General features: G+C 39.8%; 2 protein-coding genes across 2 annotated transcripts in view; both read right to left on the bottom strand.

Moving 5' to 3' along the window:
- Nucleotides 1-20,531, bottom strand: part of gabra3 (gamma-aminobutyric acid type A receptor subunit alpha3) — a 156,069-nt gene that overhangs the window by 15,857 nt on the left and 119,681 nt on the right. The window lies entirely within an intron of this gene.
- LOC129368583 (transmembrane protein 164) lies at nucleotides 560-19,324 on the bottom strand. The gene is made up of 6 exons (XM_055043628.1): nucleotides 18,315-19,324; nucleotides 9,851-9,900; nucleotides 7,433-7,499; nucleotides 6,155-6,233; nucleotides 5,194-5,294; nucleotides 560-4,101 (listed from the first exon to the last, which is right to left on the bottom strand). The coding sequence occupies exons 1-6, from the start codon at nucleotides 18,819-18,821 to the stop codon at nucleotides 3,895-3,897; spliced, it is 1,011 nt and encodes a 336-aa protein (XP_054899603.1). The 5' UTR covers nucleotides 18,822-19,324; the 3' UTR covers nucleotides 560-3,894.

Below are 20,531 nucleotides of genomic sequence, written 5' to 3'. Positions count from 1 at the left end.
TAAAAAAAAAAAAGAAATAAAAATATTGACGCTTTAAAGAAGTGGTAGGCTTGACGTGGATCAGATACATGGGCGTACTGTGTGTCTTCAAGGAGACGGATGGGGCGATACGTCGTCAGGAAGTAGCTTCCTACATCATTCACGACTAAGTAATTGTACCTTTACAGATTTTTACTTCATGATCGTGACAAACACCTGTACTAGTTTATTCTCCGAGTTTAAGAAGTTCGTGGTATGGTCAGCTGAACAAACAGTATTTCATTCTGAGACCCGATCTAATTACAGTTTTTCTCGGTTGTTTACCCATATTTTCTGAAAGCATGCCTCATACTCTCAGAACTCTACACACACATTAAAAAAAAAATAAAATACACACAATGGGGGAAAAAAAACCCTTCAATTCTCCTGCTAAATGTAGCTTTTACCTTCCAACAGTGTTATCTCGTCTTCAAATGATATTTGGTTTTCGGTAGAAAATAGAGCAGGAGAAATATCTGACTTAAATTAGACTAATACAGAACATAAATACAAAGAAAATAAATACACATGGAAAACTGACCACTGGAAATCCCTTTAATTGTTGCCACAACGTACATCTGAACTCGGGTACAAAAGTTTCTCTTCTCCCTTTTCGGTACTGAAATAAAGACAATGCTACAGTTACACAAACCGCCTCAGACTTGAAATGAAATATACACACACACACACACGAGTGACATTTTCCTACAATAGGTGTTGATTTATCCACATGAATCTCCGAGGTACACATTTGTATGCATGATTTGTTACACTAGGCGCAAGAGTTACTTTCAAGTGTCTTGATATATAGAGAGCCGAGTAAAAGTATTCACACCCCCATTGCACTTGTTCACGAACCGTGATACGCCTCATGTGATTAAATTCACAACTATTTGTGAAGCAGAAGGGGAAAAAAAAATGATACATTGTTGTAATAGCTTGGTTATAATAACCAAGCCATTATCTGGAATGTCCAGAGATTATCGAGCAAAGAAGGATTCTTTACAAAACTTATTTAAAACCCTGAGCATCTTCTTCCCGAGACGGTTAAAAAAAAAAAGGTTTTCAGACAGAGGCTTCTTCTGAGCCGTTGTAATACAGACTGCTACAGGCAACAGACTGCTTTGCTGAATAATGTCCACTTTGGGCTGTTTGGGTGTAGCTGTGCTGCACTCTTTCCACTTTTGGGGCAATGGATTAGCATAAAACCATAAGAACTAGAATCTGTTGTCTTGAGCGCTGAAATAAAAAAAAAAAAACCTTCACACAAACGCATGTAAAACCAGAAATGGCCATCTTCGATAATGACAGCCTGATAAAAGTAATTGAAATGTGGAGGCGGTGGCGCGACAACACGAGGAAAAGGTTCAAGGGGTATGAATGCTTTTGCAAAGACCTTCAGTTGCAGATAAAGACGCAGCGTCTGCCTGCCATTGGCAATTATTTTTCTTTTCCCAACAATGTTCTCAAGGTTAAACCTTGACGAATATAGTCAAACAACACGATAAAAACAACAGAGAGAGAAACGAAACAGCAACCCAAGTCCCACCTATTCACTCATTCTTCACTTCAACCTGCAGCATGTAACAAGTTCTTCACTCCTCCTGATTATCCTAACTGGAATGCATTGAACAGGCTGGAGACCGAAAGATAAAAACCACTTACAAAAACATTATTTTCTATACTGAGCATACATTTTTATTTATTTTTTTCCTCATTCATAAACGCCTCACCCCCCAAAAGATAACATTCAAGTCCACGTGCTTTTAAACAAGCAGGGACTTTAACAACAGCTCACGTTTAAAGTCTGCTTGGAAGCGCACTGGAGACAAATAAAAACGACGGTAAAATGAGAGTTAGCAGAACTAAACTCATTCAGAGCTGAAAGAGGCGCCTCCCACCCGCTGAGCACCTGCATGGTGGTGGTCCAGGTGGTCGCATGCAGGTGGTCAACTTTACATTTACAAAAAAGAAAAAAAAAAAGGCAGCAGGATAAAAACTGTATCACAAGGTTCCCCCCAGCTTCCGCCATTACAAGCACGGCAGCGGCTTGGCTTTACTTGGCAGAACATAATATGAAAGTGAACCTAGTTTGTTTATTTCAGATTAGCTTTTGATACACCAGTAACAGCAGACGGGTCTATAGTTGATGCATTAAGCTGGGCGCGTTGGCGTCGCCGCTCTGGTCATCCACCTTTCACTCAAACTGGAAGCAGCTCCGTCCGGGTTCAGTTTTGGACCCACAGCAAAACTGTATTGGTTACTGTGTCGATACTGTGTCACTGAATACTGACACCTGCTGGACACTGAAAATCCCTACAGGCAACGTCGTTAGACTGACTATACAATAAGATTTAAGTCATTGTACTTTACTGTATACTATATGTTGTGTTATGTCATATGTTCAGTTAAATTCAAAATATATCTGATATTCTTAGATACAGTCAATAAATAATGTGAACATGTAACATTAATTGAAAATTTAAGTGGATGTGTTTCGAATGAGGATGCTTGTGGACTGGGGTTTTTTTTCCCAAAAAATTTTCATATATATAAAAAAAAAAAGTTTTTCCAACATTTTGAAATCTGGTCTGTTACGCTTTTTTGACACAACTTCTCCCGCTGTAGAAAAAAATGAACAATACACTTATGTGAAATAATTTATAAAAAGCGACTGAGTAATTTGTAGAAAGGATGAGTTTAGCCTAAGTTCTGATGCCCTGCGATGCCTCAGCATTGAAGAGGTGGATTCATTTCAATCGGACAGTTCTGTCAAACATATGCAACACTCTACCTGCAGAACATAATATGAAAGTGAACCAAGAGTCAATTTCAGCTGAATTTGGATTCAGATAAAGTAGAAACTGAAAAGAACCAGATGAAACAAGTTAGAACCGACACCTTATTTTCTGATGTGAAATCAAAATGGTCCCAAACTAAGAAACCCTTCGTTTGCCTTGAGGCTGCTCCACAGTTGACATTGTGCCATAAAAGATCAAGATTTCTTTTTGGCAAATGCATCCCGTTCACAGATTCGCTAAGGGCTTGACGCATGCGCCCTTAGCGAATCGGTGTTGCCGGACCCATCGCTACTTAATACAAGACTCACTTAGCTGAGTTACTTAGCTGACCATAAACTGATAAACTGGTAATTAGTTATTATTTGTGAACCAACCAAGCTCAAACGCAAAGATTAAACTCGTAGCCTCATGTTGTAGGTATGGTAACGCAACAATCAAAGTAATCTTGCCAGCTTTTTCAAATCTTAAATTGAAATGGCGATGAATTCAGAGCTTTGATCTCTACTGAAACAATTACATGAAATTTCACAGCATTTTTATTCTCAGTAAAAACAAATGTTAAAATGATAGAACTATGATCCGTGTTAAAATGGGGGCTGTGACCAGCATTACGTAACAGGCCGATGATGTCTGATCACTTAGTTAGAAATCAGTGCAAAAAACCGATAGTAATCTGAATTAATTATATTTTTTGTGTTTGTATTTTTTAAGACTACAGTGATGTGTTTAGGTGTTGTCAATAATACCTTCAAATGGCATACCTCGTCGTAATAAATCTACCGTCAACTTTTAACATCGTTCTGACACAAAAACCAACGAAAAACCAAAAAACCGGCAGCCGTTGCTGGACCGCCCTGCCACCGGGCTGGCATGTCAGTGACCGCATGTCCAGCTGCTTCGCAACAAGCATGGAAATTGTACATGCGAGTACGTATTTGAGCCACCAAGGATGACGTGTGGGTTTATTGGCCCCTGAAAAGCTCCCCTCGTCTCAACAGAGCTAAAAGATTCCAGATTTTAAAAAAAAGCAGAAAAAAAAAAACGAGGCCCTGCCGGGCCGCGGGGGCGCGGACGCCTAGTCGACCTTCTTGCTGCGCAGTGGAAGCTTGTCCAGCAGGTACCTCCAGGCGGAGTCGCTGTGCTGAGAGAGGAACGTCAGGAGCTTCCCGTGGAGCAGCGTCAGCGCCGTCTGGTGGCACGTCGCCCACACCCGGTACCACGGCCCGTAGAAGGGATCGGACACGGCCGGACACAGCATGTTGTTCAGGTTGACCTCTGTCGCCTGGGGGGTGGAGGGGAAGGGGGGACAGGTTAATTGGGCGTGAGACCTAATTTTTATGTTAATGGCGATTGAAAAAAGAAAAAAAAAGGAATTATCCACTTGGATGAGGCTCTGGCGAATGTCATGCTCGACTTAACTGTGCATATCTTTATGAATCATTAATTTCCTCTGGATTTCTGCTCCAAAAAGCCCCCTTCCCCGCAAATGGAATGAGTGATGAGTTCACCGCCTGGAAGTCCTCCGTAACTTATCATTAGTCTGCAGAAACTCATTTGGCTGCCAAATGATTTCACATCTTGTTAGCGCTGCAGATTTTCTGTGGATTCTTTTTCTTATTGCTTAATTGGCTTCACAGCTGAATGAGAAGATTAAAAAATAGACATATCTGCTGGAAACCCTCAAAAATATACACATATTTTTATTTACTTAATATATTTTTTTTTTTTATAAAAGAAGAATTCTATGCTGCATAATAATTTATACATTTTTGTTAAAAGTTTTTTTTTTTAAACTTGACTGCACATTCCTCTGGACTGGAGTATTTTGAAATTTTGCTCCTACTGTACAATACTTAATCTTTATTTGTTATATATATATTTTCATATTTTAGCTTTGTGTGAATTTTTTGTTTTGGTTGTAATTTGCTACAGTTGCACAGAAATATCCCCATTTTTTGTGGCTCAATAAAGGATGTCTCTATTCTATACTTTAATACGTTTTCAGATCATTTCGGCTGAAAATTATTTCCGTCTCTTTTTGCTTTAATTTTTCTTCTCAGTAAGGTAGGAAGCAGGCGACTGGCATTACACTAACTGTGGGGAGAAGTCTAATGTTTTTCTTTATTTCTCATCTTCTTTGCAAATCTATCATACTGCTACAAATGTATCTGACTTTACTGTGTAAATACATCTAAATCAATCATAATTTCTCTTCAGAACTTCCAGAATTACTCATCATCAAACTGTTTTGGACCTGCTCTGCTTTTTGGATTTCCACAGTTTGCAGTGATCTTGTTGACTCTACTGATGGAAGAAAACACTCAGGCCGCATGGTGAAGTACCACCCGAGTGCCTCTAGAGGGCTCTGTCTTACCAGGCCAAGGGGCTGCAGGAAGACGATGTGGTAGAGAAACAGGATGCCGGTGGAGAGCAGCGCCCACCACATGTTCCCCAGGGGCTCGGGCTGGTACACACCTGCAAGAGACAAAGAGCCGCCGGTGAAAAATCTCACACAGTTTGAAGGTTAAGCAGAGAGCAGGTGCAAGATATGCATCTCGATCGGCGAGGCCGGCCACCTGTTAGACCTCCTGCTGCTGCAGGATCGAGGAATGGGTTGGTGTATCTGTGTGCTTCACACTGGTTCTCCCTGTTTTCTCTTTGGCAGAATTTTCAGGTGCCAGAGGAAGAACTTTCACTCTATCAACTCTACAGATGAAATAATATTTTCTTTGGCTTTTGATGCAACGCTAAGAATAAACTCTGACTGTTTCTGTCACTGTGGTACAAACCAGATGATGTTTCAAGCCTTCTGTTTGGTTGAATGTTGCCCTTTGACCTCCTATTTGCTACTTTGCGTTTTACCCAGATCAATACAATAGAGTGAATAAAACCTGAACCCACTCATGGCGGATTTCAAGTGACAAAACATAAAGAAGTGAGGGTGGGAATATTTTCTCGAGGTACTGCATGTCTTCCAGAAGCATTATGGATTTTTCCTCAAGGTCTGCTTATTTGCTTCAAACCCAAAGATGAGACACGATCAATTTCTGCACTGCAGTTCCTGATGCGCATAATATCTCTGTATCCTCTTGCTATAACGACAGGAGAAACAAAAACCTTTTTTTTTTTTAACCAGAGGGGAGCAATATGCAAAATATTAAAGGCTCTTTTATAAACCGCCGGGTCAACAGTCGAGTTTACAATAAACACAGCAGTGACGTAAATTGGAACCTGTGCGTGAAAAGTCACAACGGCTGAACAAGGGTGCAAGTCATTGTGCCGTCTTAACTTGGGGATGTGTGACTACATGTAGAGATCACATTGCTGCCACTTACCTCCTTTCCTCATGAGATACACAGGCACCCAGTACATCATGGAATGTTGGATGTAGTAGATCTCCATCTCAAATGGCAGCTGAGGAGCAAACAGAAACGTCGATCACGTCAACGTCTCGCTCTGACATTAACAGCGTACTTCTCAAAGCGACACATATTTTTGCTTTTTCAGACACGAGCTGGGCTGAAATGCATCATATATGTCTTTCTTGACGTTTGCTCCTCGCGCTTACGAACCGGTGACCAGATCAGATGAGATCACCCACACCTTTATGGTGACAGAATGCAAAGCAGTCTGCTGCAGCCGCACTTTCCTGTTTGGGCATCTGATAAAAACTTGCAGTTGAGAAAGACAAAAATGCAGATTTGCTTTACATTTGCATCTGATATTGGCGGTAGATTTTCTTGGGCTGAGTCAAAGTTTTAACTGTTCAAAGTTTCATTTCTCAAAAAGCAACAGAGGCAGCCCTCAATAGCTGGAGTGAGGCCTGGTTCACTTTAGCATGTGCATAGTAGCAGTAAAGGTGTTGGGGAATTATTTTTTTTTTTAACTAAATAGCTAGTTATTTATTTGCCATACTGGACTTTGACTATTCATCCTAGATTTTAGGGTATTTACTAAAAGGATCTTTCAAACAACAGGTATGTTCAAGTTTAGGCATCCAGCTGTGCTCTTCATGTCATTTCCTGACTTAAACTGGCATGTTCTCTGGTTGTTCCCATTTTGAAGAGCAACCATAAGAAATCCATTAGATCATATCTAAATTCATTTTCATTCAGAAATACTTTATTTATACCAAAGGGACACTCAGTATTGTAACTCATATCATACAAGTATGTTCAAAGAGATGCTGTGGCCTTTGACTGAAGACTTTTGTTGTGTAACAGTCTAATGACTGTCTTAGCATGCTAACAGCTCTAATTCTGGGCAACATCCTGCATGACACCATCAGTTGCTGGCGAGAACTGCTAATGCACCTCATTTGCTTTTGTTGCAAAATCAATTACTTCCGCTACCTTTTGCCAAACAGAAATTAGGGGCGACAATAAGACCGGTAGAGATTAAAAAACAAAAACAAATAACGCTTAACACAGGAAACATCCCCCATTGAATGAACATATTGAAATCACATTGCCTCAACAGGCAGTATGAAAGTAAGCTCTACCTGATGGATTCCTGTGCTGGGATTGAATTTTATGAAATTCTTCCAAAGAGGTCACCTCTAACTAATTATCATTACGAGTAAAACGTGCCAAAAAGGAGCAGGGTTTACTTACCAGCCTGGTGTTGACTATAGGGAACGCTAAACCCAGCAGCGCTCCATTCAGCATGTGAATATGCAGTCTGAAAAGATGCAGAAGAAAAGTGCCGTTGAAGTGAAGAGCAGAAAGTGACAACTGATAAAGCAGCAGGTTGATCTTATCTAGAGCCATTTCTGAGGACTCTTTGTAAAAAAAAAGAAAAAAAATCATCCAGAACAGCTGCTGCGAAGAAACATCAAGCATCCAATAGCCCCTGCAGTTCTTCCTCCTGTAACTCGGATTTGCAGTAGATCAGTCTTTGGGAAATAACACACTGATTCTTCTTTAACCACAGTTTATTCAGTAGCCGCCCTACACAGTCTTGAAGGCCAGGAGGTTGTGTCAAACCACAGCCCCGACATGTTCGACACACACAAACTGCTCTTTTTGTCCAATGAGCCAAAATAACTGTTGTGACAGATAAGGTCATTGGGAAAACAGAAGTGCCCTACGACTGTCACGTCGAATACACCCAGCTGTCAGTCTGAGCGGCCTCCTGACTTTATTTTTTTGTTTTTCTAAAGAACACTTCATTCTAATTTAAATACACCATTTCCTTGCACTAAATAATGAAGAAATGGGTGTTTGTGACGCAACCAAAACCTGCGTCACAAACTAGATTTATGGAAGATAATCTCGCACCTTTTTATTTTTAATACCATGTGTGAATAATTAGATGAAATACATAATATGTAGTTTTATGTTGCTTTGTGCAGCAATTACAGTCTAGTGAAACCGTATTCATAGCACTGCAGGTTAAAATAGTCACTGACTATTAGTTGGACGGCCTTGAACAATTAGGCAAATGTTTCAATTAACCTTCTTGTTCTGAAATGCGTTCATTTTGTTACACTTTACTGTCCAGCTAAAGACACCCAAACTGGAAATGTAAAGAGTTCTTCAAATGGAAGCAAAAATTCAAAGCTAGCAGCAAGTCAAAGCCTAAAAAATATCTTACTGGAAACTAGCCACAAATCTGAGATTAACAGCATCAATAGATTCAATTTGCAGACTGGTTCGGTCATGAACCTGAGTAAGGGTTTAGTAAGGGTTTTTAACTTCCCAGAGAAAGGTAAATGTTTATTCTTTTTTTTTTTTTTGTCGTTTCTGATCCAGTGTCACTTTAAACCCATGACATTAAAAGTGACATGGAATTTGTTTCTTGTTCAGAATGAGGTCAGAGGTCAGGTATTTTGCTGTGCATGTAAATGGGGCCGTTCCCTGAAGTGATTGTGTGAGAGAGACGTCGCCTTGGAGAAGTCATCTAGCGAGTCCCTGTCTTTGGGAATTCAAAGATCGATGGCTTAAATCCCCCCGGGGAACAGAGTCTAACACACCAACTATGAGGCGCTTTATACACAGGCATGCTTTCAATCTGCTTCTGCTGCATCTATAGGAACGCAGGACTTATTGTTATTCTCTGTGCAGCTGCTATTCTTTACGAGGGAACGTCCAATTCTTGAACTTTAATGTATTTTTCTGGGATTTTATGTAATGAAAACACAAAGCAGCACCAAAGTGGGTTGTGGAAACTAAAAACATACAGTTTTCCAATTAAAAGTGTTAGTAGCGAATGCCACAAATTTGCATTTAGCCCCTTTGTAATTGACAAGTGCTTTTTCAAAGTGTGTGTTTGCCACGTTTAAGGGGTGAGGGTACTTTTGCGAGACAGTGTAGTTTGATTAAATCGTATTACTAATGAATTTTATGATGAAGAAATTGCGCAAAATGTAGGACATTTAATCGAAAACCACTTGAGAAACTCTCTCTTTACATTTACAACAGAGGTGGCCACTAATACAAATACCACATTGCTCTGCCTCCAAGAAAGTTTATAGAAAGGAAATAAAGTTGTTGCATTTTCTTTTCAACAGTCGAGTTTTTATTTCTTTTTCTTTTTTTTTTAAATGGGGCAATATTTCATTTGTCCCTCCCATTTCAAGCATACGCACTCATATTGGCCTGCTTTAATGTCCAACCACTCACTGCGATTGTTGAATTACAGAGTGACCCGGCTAGGGTTTATTTCAGAGTAAATTCCACACTGTCTTCCCCGCCGGCTAAAACCTTCTCATGAATAATTAACCTCTCTGACCAGAGGAGGTTTAAAAGGAGAGACTATAAACCCCAAACCAATGCGTTACAATAAATCTCTGGAAGAAGCTGGCACACTCCAGCCAAGCTTACAGGTCATAACAATCAGCGATAATGGCGATGCCTTCAGGATGGAAATGAGAAGTACATCCACGCTTTTACAACTAGAAGTCCCCCTTGACAGGTTTATAATGCTAGTGGACAACATAATACAGGAAACTCAGTTATGGGACTTTTCCTTTCTCTGTTGGTGCTTAAAAACTGTTGGCGCACGACACGGAAGAGGGTAAACACACTCACCTATATACAATCATCGCTGTTTTACACGGCGGGCAGGCCAGCAAGAAGATCTGTTGGAGAAACCACAAAGTGAGATTGAAAACCACCCGACATCACATTCAGAGCAGACGGTCATTAGGAACCGCTTGAATCCATTAAGAGCTTCCTGGTCTTAATGCTGCAAGCAAATATACAGTAAGAGATTTTGACGAAATCGGTCCTTAGGGACAGGCCTCCAAATCAATGAAAATAAAAACACCAAGAGTTTGGAGAAGGCTGAGACAAACAGCGACAACTCAGACTGCTTCACAGTGGTTTTTAGAGAAGAGCCGTATGTCTTTATCTGTAAGGTAAAAGCATTAATTTGACAGATTCATCACTTGGATGTTAAAATCCTCTCCTAGATATTTGACTCGGCAACATGCATGGTGATGGACGCTGCAGAGCAGCTGCAGAGTAGCCTGGTTTGTGTTAATATTTGCTGTCTAACTGTGTGTTTGTGTGCCAAGTCGATTGAATCGAGTCGGCTTCTGCAGCTTTGTGGATTCAGGCTTCAGCCTTGCCAATATGATAATGATAATGACTGCCACTTTTACACCTGCCTGTCAATGAGATAATGAATGCATGACAGGAAACAGTTGCCGTCTAATTTCCATAAAGGCATCACCAACTTGTTACTATAGCTCAAAACAAATGACTGGAATATTTATTTTTATATTTTAAGAATAAACTTGACACGTAACAATAAGATATTTTTAGATAATCTAATGACCAATTCTGAGGTCAGTGGCATTAGGTTTGTGTAGCTGTCGCTGCTGCTGTGGGTCAAAGGTCAATTCACCTCAAGATTTATTCTATTTTTGTTCCTATGTTGTTCCGGTGAACAAATAATTTCACAACCATGAGGTTATAGAAGTTTAGCCAACATATTAGGATAACATGGTAGTGTGATAATAGTATTGAATATTGTGTATTTTAACATTTTACCGATATATATATATTTTTTAACTATGCTACTTTACACACTATTGCTCTGGTATTTCCAAAGGAACCAGTTCATTCATTTTCCTTGGTGCTGATTGGCTGAATCCCCCCAATTGGAAGACTGTATCTGTTAGTAGTACAAAATCGGCTTAATTAATATTAAGGTATATTTTGGTGTTTGAACTCCCAAAATCAAGAAAATTGGGGCCGATTTATCTGTGCAGCCCTTTGAGATATGGAGCAGGTCGTCTGGATATCGATAAATGGATGATAACACAGATGTCCTTCAGTTACCATTTAAAAAAGAAACAAAGATGGAAAATATTCGGTTAATGCGACCAATGCTTGCTCGATTGATGCATTTTTGGCCAGTTCTACCACCGCCGCTTCAGCGTTTAACATGTCCTCCGTTTTCTCAACCTCACCGTCTGTTTTGCTTCTTGTCAGACCGGATGGGGCGGAGTCACGTGACTGCAGACCGTACACATAGCGCAGTGTCTTAAAGGAACAGAGCCAAAAAAAAGAGACAAAAACGACTTCACGGTTTTTTCAATTAAAACACCGAAAATGCCGACATGAGCAAATTGACATCTGTCAATTGTTGTATCACCACAGCTGCTCGCTTCACGGCCTCTCCTGATTGGTCTGTACGGCCAGCAGATTGGATGCATGTTTTAAGTTCAGCATCAAAGGGAAGACAAAGGTACACAGGCAGGTTATAGCGTTGTCTGGATAACCTGCAAACTCTGTGTTTCCACAACAATATGAAGCTAAAGGACTTCTGGGGAGACAGATTGAGATACATAAGAAAGATTATGACCCAAGTTCATTGCCTTTCATTAACCAACTCCATCTTTGGTTTTGTTTATGATTTTAAATGTAAATTTTGTTCCTGTGAATAAATGACCTCAATGAATAAAAGATCATTTTCTTTCTGGGTTTGCTGAGTGCAACAAGCAGCAGATTATTTTCAGATGTACTCACTCAATCTTCTCTTTGTAACTTGCAGCTTGTTGCAACAATGTGGTTTGCTTTGTGCCCAGAACTTAATTAGATACAGAAAAGCAACATATTGGATAATTTCTAGCAGGGCATAATGTGTCTTGCATTTGCCTCGAGATGTGAAACATCCGATCTGTTATTAGCATTTTTTTAAGCCAGGTTATGAGGAAAACAAAAGGCGTTCTAATTTTAGTTAAGCCGGCCCTACGTACACGTATTTTTATGTGTGTGATGAATTCAGGGGTTTGTCTATAAAGTACCACAAAGAAAAATCACCACATTTTTTATTACCCTCTCTTACCTTTCAGATCATAAGGCATAAATACGGTGCACATCACAAGACATAAGGATGAAAGGGGTTTTTGCCGACTATGAATAACATTTGAATATTATTTTTCAAATTATAGTTTTAAAAAGAAGCCATCTGAAAACGCTCGGCTGCAGAGTTCTCATTGGATTACTCCAAACACTCAGTTTGCAGTGAAAGTGGGCATGATCAAAAAACTATTTTCAACACATTCAAAAAGAAGAACTGCTGTTTTTCCAGTTTCACCATGAAACAAAATCAGTTCACATGGTGAAATGTATGATTTTCAGAACAAGGGAGAAAATGAGCTAGCAGAAACAAATCTGATCAACTTCAACCTTATTGACTGTGTGTCCGGCGAGGAGCTGGACGGATACCAACGTGCAATATTTTACAGTAACGCCCCGCTGAAGTCACTCGTTAGCCTTGAGCCAGCAGAACATTCTTCAGACTTTGTTTCAACGGGAGGCGAGATGGGAGTGAAGAGACGGAGAACCAGCTTCAGTATCAAGTCATGTGATCTGAGAAGTGAGAAGGCGACATCCTCTCTGGGTATCTCGGCCAGAACTTCCTCTTTTCTGACAGGGTGTGATGCAGATCTACTCAGATCTTGATAACGCCTGAGGATCTCTCATTTAGAACTGGTCTCTCCAGTAAAACCAGTCTTTTCTGTAACATCGGCGGCTAGATAGAAGACTGGAAGATTAATACCTAAATACCAACTGTAAAGTCTTTAAAAAAAATGTAATCATTAAAAAAAATTAAAGTAAATTAACATTGCAATAGCATAGCAAATACAACTTCTAACTTTGACTCAGCTGTAGTGAGCAATCGCTGTGAATCAGTTACTATTTAGACCAGGGGTGTCAAACTCATTTTCGTTTTGGGGCCAAATACAGATCCCGAATGCTCTTAAAGGGCCGGTCGTGCCAGAATGCATCAATAAAACCTGTTTACAAGCTGTTAAAATATCAATAAATTCTCAAAATTAAATATATGTTTATTCTGACAAGAACAACATACAAAATAACGGTGTTATAGGCTGCCCGCTCCAAGTCCGACATAAAATAAAAGTACATGTCAAAAATGTACTTAATAAATCTATAATCGTGGATGTTTATGGCAACTAAGTTATGAACTATCGTTGCTAGAAATACTGGTTATACAGTAGTTTGATTGCTGAAATCAGGGCTTTTTGTTTTCTCTCTCTCCGACACCGAGAGGCTGGATAAAAACAGCAACCAATATTCCTGTATTAGGAGAATGCTTTGGATTTAGCTCATGCAATGTATATAAATCTGCCCAATTTAGGTGGACATTCACACAAGAAAATCGCTTTCTGTTGTAGAAGCGTTCAGGTCACATAGTCAAAACAATAAATAAATAAATCGACTGACAGTTTAATACTGAGGAATCAGTTTGCCAATTAGTCTGAACGTTACTATGGCTTGACTCACAGTATCACATGTGCAAAAAAATTTTTTTTGTTTACATCATGTGATATTTTTAAGTTAATCCGGTGTTTTTCTGTGAAATAATACACATTTGGGATCTAATAATTTAAAAACAATGACTTGAAGCTACAGAGTTAACTTTTAAAACTGTGATAAAAAAAACACTTCAAGAGGAGCAAAAAGTGAGCACCAGATTCATGTGCTCCGATCACATCTCAACCAGCTTCCTCATCTCCTGCAGCAATAATATACAATAAGGCTATGAGCATGAATGCATTTGTGATAGTCAAATCGAGCGGGATGCTGCTGCAGCTGCACTATTAAAAAACAAACAAATAAATCTAATGGGTTTTTTTTTTCTTCTTCTTCTTCTTCCTTCTCGAAATGAAATGCAATCTCATCTTAAGGCGCACCAGACTGAAACATAACACAAACCGTCCTCTCTTTTTTTTGTCCTGTCTTGCCCTCCGTCTGACTCCAGGCTCAAATTAAACAGGATTTTCCGCGTACGGGTTCCAGGTAAGAGCGAACCGTAAGGGCAACAGTTAGAAAAGGAGACAGACTGAGTGTCCCAGAGTCCTTGAAGGCGACCTGAGCTGCACTGGTTGTTTGCATAGTAGACTTTTTTTAATGCCACATTGGCTGAATATCAATTCAGAGATTACATAAATTGTTTTCTCCCTGCTGCTGAGCTTTAAAAGTGGAGCATAAAGTTATTTACCAAAGACTATCAGTTTATAGATTGGCGTGTCTCAGTGTAGATAAGTTTCTCCCCCTCTACCCCCGTTCTTCCACAAGGAGAGCCATGTCCTTCCACCCTTATCTGAACAACTGAGTCAACAATCTGCTCAGCTGGCTGTTAACATTACAGCTGATACCGTAAACAGGGCCGTACTTGACAATGGGGCTGACACCGCCTGCTAAGCTGAAAGAGAATATCTTGGTGTTATTTTTACTGGAAATAAATGACAAAATCTTACATTAGGTGAATCCTTAAATGCATTTTGTTTTAAATCCAGCAATCCTGATTTTTCTTGCTATTTTTGACTTAATTTTGAACAATTTCACACTTTTAAAAGGACTAGCACATGAAAAAAATCGGGGCTGGCGATATAGACTTGAATGTTATTGCACTATATAGTGTTATATCATTAAAGATTATTAAAATGATTAAAAATTAATATACAACAATAATATGATATATTAGCTGTTATTTTTTCTTTTATGTAACCATTTTCCCATTTCAGACAGGCTTCTTCAGAATGTCACTTAGTTAAAAAAGTGACTTATGTCACTAAACTAGATGCAGATGGGCACCAGAACCTCTCAGGACCCCACAAGGGACAAGGGTGTAAAGAAAATGGATGGATGTCATTAAATGACACACATTCATCCTATTATGGAAATAGCAAAAATATTTCTGATCAGTTTTGTTTTCTTCATTTGCCATCAATAGCTGAAATTCATTGTGACAATTATACATCATTATTCTTATCATGATAAGAAATTTTTCACAATAACTGATACAAAAAACCCGTAATGAAAAGCAAATGTTATGATAGAGCTCGTAATTCAATAAAATCGAAAGAAATGCAATATTACTTCATTTCCTATATCATGGCTTATGTAATTGACCTTTATTTTTTTTCTACTTCTGTAAAAAAAAAAGCTCACTAAAGCCTTTGTGTGGTACCACAGAGGTCAGATCAGCTGGATGAATCTTTTCATGCTGTGTGTGAAAATATTTCCCATCAGCCCACCTGATTTCTACAGGAAACTCTTAAGTGGAGTTTTAGTACACAGATTTAGTACACAGGGATACAACCCATGCACTCAGGTTATTTAGACATAAAACATATAATTTTCTTTAACCTTTACACCTGAATGTGGTTGACTGCACTTCCACAGTGATAAAAAAAAAAAAAAAGCTCCACCTGAAAACATTATGAACAGAAAGTTTGTCCGCCTTGTTTAACTGCAAATATGTAATTAACCCTCCTGTTGTCCTCGGCTTATGTTGACCGAGGACAAGCCCTTAAAAAATATGTTTTTCAATTGCAGCTGCATACAGAAACTTTAATCTAACAGTCCTGCATCAGAACTATGGTGTGCACAACTCAGGGGGAAGTTTAGGCTCAAGCAATCCAAATGTGAACTTTACAAAAGAAATAAAAATAACCAAACCCAGGCCTCAGGTCAGACTGACCGGAAGACTAAGGAAATCACAGCTGGACAGCAAAACAGTATGGAATGGCATCACTGATCTCCGTAAAACTGATATCTTTTCAAATTTCCCCCCCCTCCTGTTGCCCTCGGGTTGACATGACCCGAGGACAAGCCCTTATAAAACATTTTTTTAATTGCAACTGCATACAGAAACTTGAAATCTAACAGTCCTGAATCAGACCTACAGTGTTCACAACTCAGATGGAATTTTCTGCTGCAGCAATTCAAATGTGAACTTGACGAAAAAAATAAGAACAACCTCCTCTTGTCTTCGGGTCAAAATGACCCGAAGACAAGAGGAGGGTTAAAGACAATCTGAGTTCAAAATCAAAAATTCTAATATTTCTGTTCCCAATTTATTTGACTACAGAGCTTTGCCCAATTCCAGTGAAAATGTGCTACAGTTAACTGATAAGCTAGTGTGTGACTGCTAATCACGTTACGCTTAGAGGGGCCGCATATCATTTATGGGACACTGAACTCATTCCTACGTTATACTTGCTTCCGTGTCCGAGGTCAAGATCTGAACCTTGACCTCTTCCACATTTGGTGACGACGATGGGACTTCATGGGATAACCTGGCACATGATCTCTGCAGATTTCACAGATTCAAATTGAAGACGTTTGAAGACCCGTTTAAGATTGCTGTGAATGAAATTTAAGAGCTGGTAAAACTTTAAAACCCACTAAACCTCCGACTTCATGGTTTGAGTGTCACGCTGCATATGGCTCTCTACCGCCTTAACGGTGCCAAGCTTTTTCTGCACTATGAACGTAGCGTCATACGGGTTGGCAACAGTGGTGAGGATGTGCAACGACTCTGCACTTGTAGACACAAACAGGCTAGCGGGAAAAGATACATTAGCGGCTTGTTAGCTGTAGATTCTGCCAAAAAAGATGTCTGCAGGGGACACAAACTTTTGCCTAACAGAAAAGTCCTGCTGGAAAAAAAATATAGAAACTATCTAGAATATTTTACATTAAATAGTACTGTCACAACAAAATTCATTAACCTTTTTAAGCCCAACAAGCTTTTCTTAACTAATTTAATATATTTTAAGGCCTTAATTTTAGATACATGAAAACATGTATATAAATTCACATATTCAGAGCTTTTATGGATGCGTGAACACCCTGTAACACAGAGCAATGTGTAAATAAAAGACACACACTCCAAGAAACACGTGAGGCTGATCAAGGATAAAGTTGTGAAGTCTGAAACAGAGTGAAATAAAAAAGCAATGCTCAATCCATCATCTGAAAATGGGTTGAGAATAGGAAACGCAGACAGAAAACACTTGGTAATGCTGGAGAAGATGCGTTACCAAGAGTAACCTCTTACTCCCCCTGCCCCAACACAGATTGGAAAACTTAACTACCACATTTCTGATTCTATAAAAAAATAGCTTTCAACACTCAATGATTAAGGCTAACTACCACCATGAGCCCTGAAGAGACCAGAACAGCTGTTACTATGGAGGTGACTTCATGCGTGATGGAAAAGGATCAGAAAGGAATTTAAATGGACGAGCCACACCCATTAGGAGAAGAGGAAGTGTCAGAACTGCAGGAGATATGCAGCCCAGAAAAATGCACATCAGATTTTGTGCTCCTCAACCCTGATGTTAGCTGTACTGGACGGGACAAACACAATGAAAGGCCCTATCCTGCTCAAAATGCATCACGCCTTTAATCTCATTCCAGCCATCCTCTGAAGAAGTCCAAACAATGAAATGTTGACTCTGCAAATAACTACAAAATACTCACCCAGCTGGGCAAGCTACCAAAATTGACTTATTGTAGAAAAACAAAACGCCAACAATGTTTGACAAGATCAGAAGGGTTGTTTCTGAGAAAGAAACTGCACAAAAGGAGTTTGTTTAAATAAGTCATATGTGTCGTGTCACCACTTAAATAATTAATTAAAACAGTGGATTAATATAAAAAAAAATCTTTCCTGGCAAGAATATGTGGTTGATGTGTTTCTGGGTTGAAAACAATATTAGTTGTTCTGAAGAATTTATTTAATTGCCAGGGTCAAAAATATAGAGACATATATTATAATGGAAAATATTGGTCATTGGTCATAACAGCTGTATTAACATCTCCTCATTCCACCCTAAACTTGCATGAACTTTTGCCTTTGCTATTATATATTGCCAATTTCATTTAGTAAATGTATAACAGTACAACAGGCATGGCAAGCAAAAAAAAGAAACAATTTGAAATTGAATCCAAATGGAAAGGATGGAAAGGCTTTTAACCTGGCTGATACAGACTTCAAGTTTTCTTTGAGCAACAATCTGCCAATTCTAATTCTTTGTTACTTACAAGGCTACACAAAAGAAAACAAAATGGTCTGCAGAGTCTAAGGAGGTGAAGAATTTCACGTGTGAGGATCCCACATCCAGGAAGTAATCGCTGCTGGTAAAAACCAAATCTCCATTACAGTTTACACCGGGTGAGGTGTAAACTGTAATGGAAACACACATCACCTTCAGTTCATGCCTACCTGAACCATGGTGACTATATGGCAGGGATTCAGAAGATAAATCACAGTCTTAGTCGCAAACTTGAACCCGACTTCTATCCCAAAAGTCATGCAAAGGGAGACCAGCAACAGGTTCTTGCCCAGACTGTCCTTCTTCGTCTTCACGCAGTCCCCCCCGACAGCCTTGAACTCCTTCGCGAAGTTGATCTTCTTCAGCGCCACGCCGACCTCCAGCAGCGAGATGAACAGGATGACCAGGCTCTCCACGACGCGCTGCTGGAAGGGGAGGAAGGCTGCGCACTTGGGCCCCCCGTTGCCCTCAAACTTCGGGTCCACCCCGCCGTAAATCCAGTCCAGCAGGCTGTGTATGTTGTACCGGAACATGTCCCTCTTTTCTCGGGTTGGAATAGATACGAACACGATGGGATAAAAGACGTCACACTGACTTCTTGGCGAAACATGTACAGCGGGATTTCCTTGAGGTTCACTCCGTAGTAGACATGCACTCAGCGCCTGGGTGGGTTTCATGCAGCTGGCCGCTAAACTACCTCTTCCGCAGGCGGAGGAGGAACTTCAGTTAGCGACAGGAGGAAGCTGTTGTCAAGGCTACCCGTCGCTGGTGTTTCGTGTGGAGCAAGCCTCCTCTCTCTCGTTTCTCGCGTTACTCCAAGCGGGTTAACTCGTCGGGCTCATTTCAAGGCAGTGGACATGCTGGTCGTCAGCTGCTGATAGACGCGTCATGTTTGGAGGAGAAGGTTACCGGACGCCGCCGTTAGCATGTGTAACCACCGACACGCCACACAGGTGGCTAGCCTAGCTTCGGAGCCCCACTCAACTGCCGAAGAGGTGCCGCTTGTTGTCGCTTCGCCCCGTTTTTAGTATCGCAGGCTGCGTTAAGTTGTCACTGTACGTCGCGATTCTGCAATTGATATTCACAAAAGCGTCCTTTCGGAGTCATTACTGACAATTGTGGGAATATGTTAAGGCTTACGCTTGCCGAGGTAAACCACTGCCATTGCGTCAAAACTACCTGCAAGTCAACGCTTAGGACATCACTGTGTAAATCAACACCGCCCTATGTGGCGTATGGAAGTGGTGCGTTCACAGAGACTGAGGAAATTTGACAAAGTTGACAAAGCTTTTCGAAACCCCAGAGACGTCTCTAGATTGTATGAAATAATACTAGCTTTATATAACCCACGTTTGATTTTGCAGATGCATAACAGTACATTACCAAATATACAGTACAGAAAAAAAATATTTTAAAAATCAATCGTGTTAAGCTTTTAGGGTGAAAGCTGTCCCCCCACCTCTCTTGACAGTAATATAAGTTATTTAGAGCTTTGTTTTTTGGCACACCTTAATTAATTTGGATAATAAAATAAAGGTTGATACTTCACAATATAACACAAGTAAAATGTAGCTGTGAGTTGACCATGTCTTTTAGGAGAGGGAATCAGCTGATGTAAAAAGAACTGTTGCCTTGCTTGATGGTAAAAAATCACCATAAAACATCTGCTGTGCCTGTGGCAGCAAGCCTTTTTATGTCGTTGTGAGTAATTTTAGTGTACTTTGCTTTGCAGAATCTTTTCAATTATGCCACAAAATAGGTTTCTTTTCCTTCTGTTTTTTTCTGTTTGTTTAGAGAGCATTTGCGCTTGTTTTGGTATTCATAAATATTTGCTTGATTTGAAAGTGGCGAATATTGGACAAACTTGGACAACATCACTGGAACAAGACGCTTCTTTGATTAAATACCAATGATAACTAAGAAGAAAATGAATTTATTTGACCTTTAGTATGATTTTTTTTTATTGCACTTATCCTAAATGAAAGATATAGTTTTAAGTACTTTCTTCCCTTATGTAATAGGATATTAAGCAGAACTTAGAAGTTAAGCAACATCAGACATAAGGTTCCTTATAGTCCAAGTATTAAAGGAAATTAGCCATAAACGTCTGAGATAAGTTGGTTGACAGTCTGTGCAGGAGTTGTTGCTTATTCTCTGTGGTAAACAGTATTTATTCTGACAACAATCCTTTTGTTACTGAATTTGGTGATAGCTCAGATAAACACCACAGCGCCAGGTTATAGATTTCGCTACTGCTTTGATAACTGGGAAGAAGGATGCCAGTGGCTGGCTCACGAGTGCAAACATCGCTATGGAGACCGTCAAAAACAAAGTATTGTTTTACTTTTTGTACATGGTGCATGTGTGCTTACGGTTGTCCGTAACAC

This window comes from Poeciliopsis prolifica, unplaced genomic scaffold, assembly GCF_027474105.1.
Source record: "Poeciliopsis prolifica strain line A6 unplaced genomic scaffold, Auburn_PproV2 SCAFFOLD019, whole genome shotgun sequence".
Lineage (NCBI taxonomy): Eukaryota > Metazoa > Chordata > Actinopteri > Cyprinodontiformes > Poeciliidae > Poeciliopsis > Poeciliopsis prolifica.
The sequence above is the reverse complement of the archived record's forward strand: the minus strand, read 5'-3'. Positions and strand labels throughout refer to the sequence as shown.

What these genes read in the sequence shown, in the direction of transcription:
- LOC129368583 (XM_055043628.1), bottom strand. Translation starts at nt 18,821, where the DNA reads ATGAAACCCACCCAGGCGCTGAGTGCATGTCTACTACGGAGTGAACCT. An exon ending in ATATAGTCACCATGGTTCAG is followed by an intron (nt 9,901 to 18,314) that starts GTAGGCATGAAC and finishes TTTCTCCAACAG; the next exon opens with ATCTTCTTGCTGGCCTGCCC. An exon ending in GTATCTCATGAGGAAAGGAG is followed by an intron (nt 5,295 to 6,154) that starts GTAAGTGGCAGC and finishes TGTCTCTTGCAG; the next exon opens with GTGTGTACCAGCCCGAGCCC.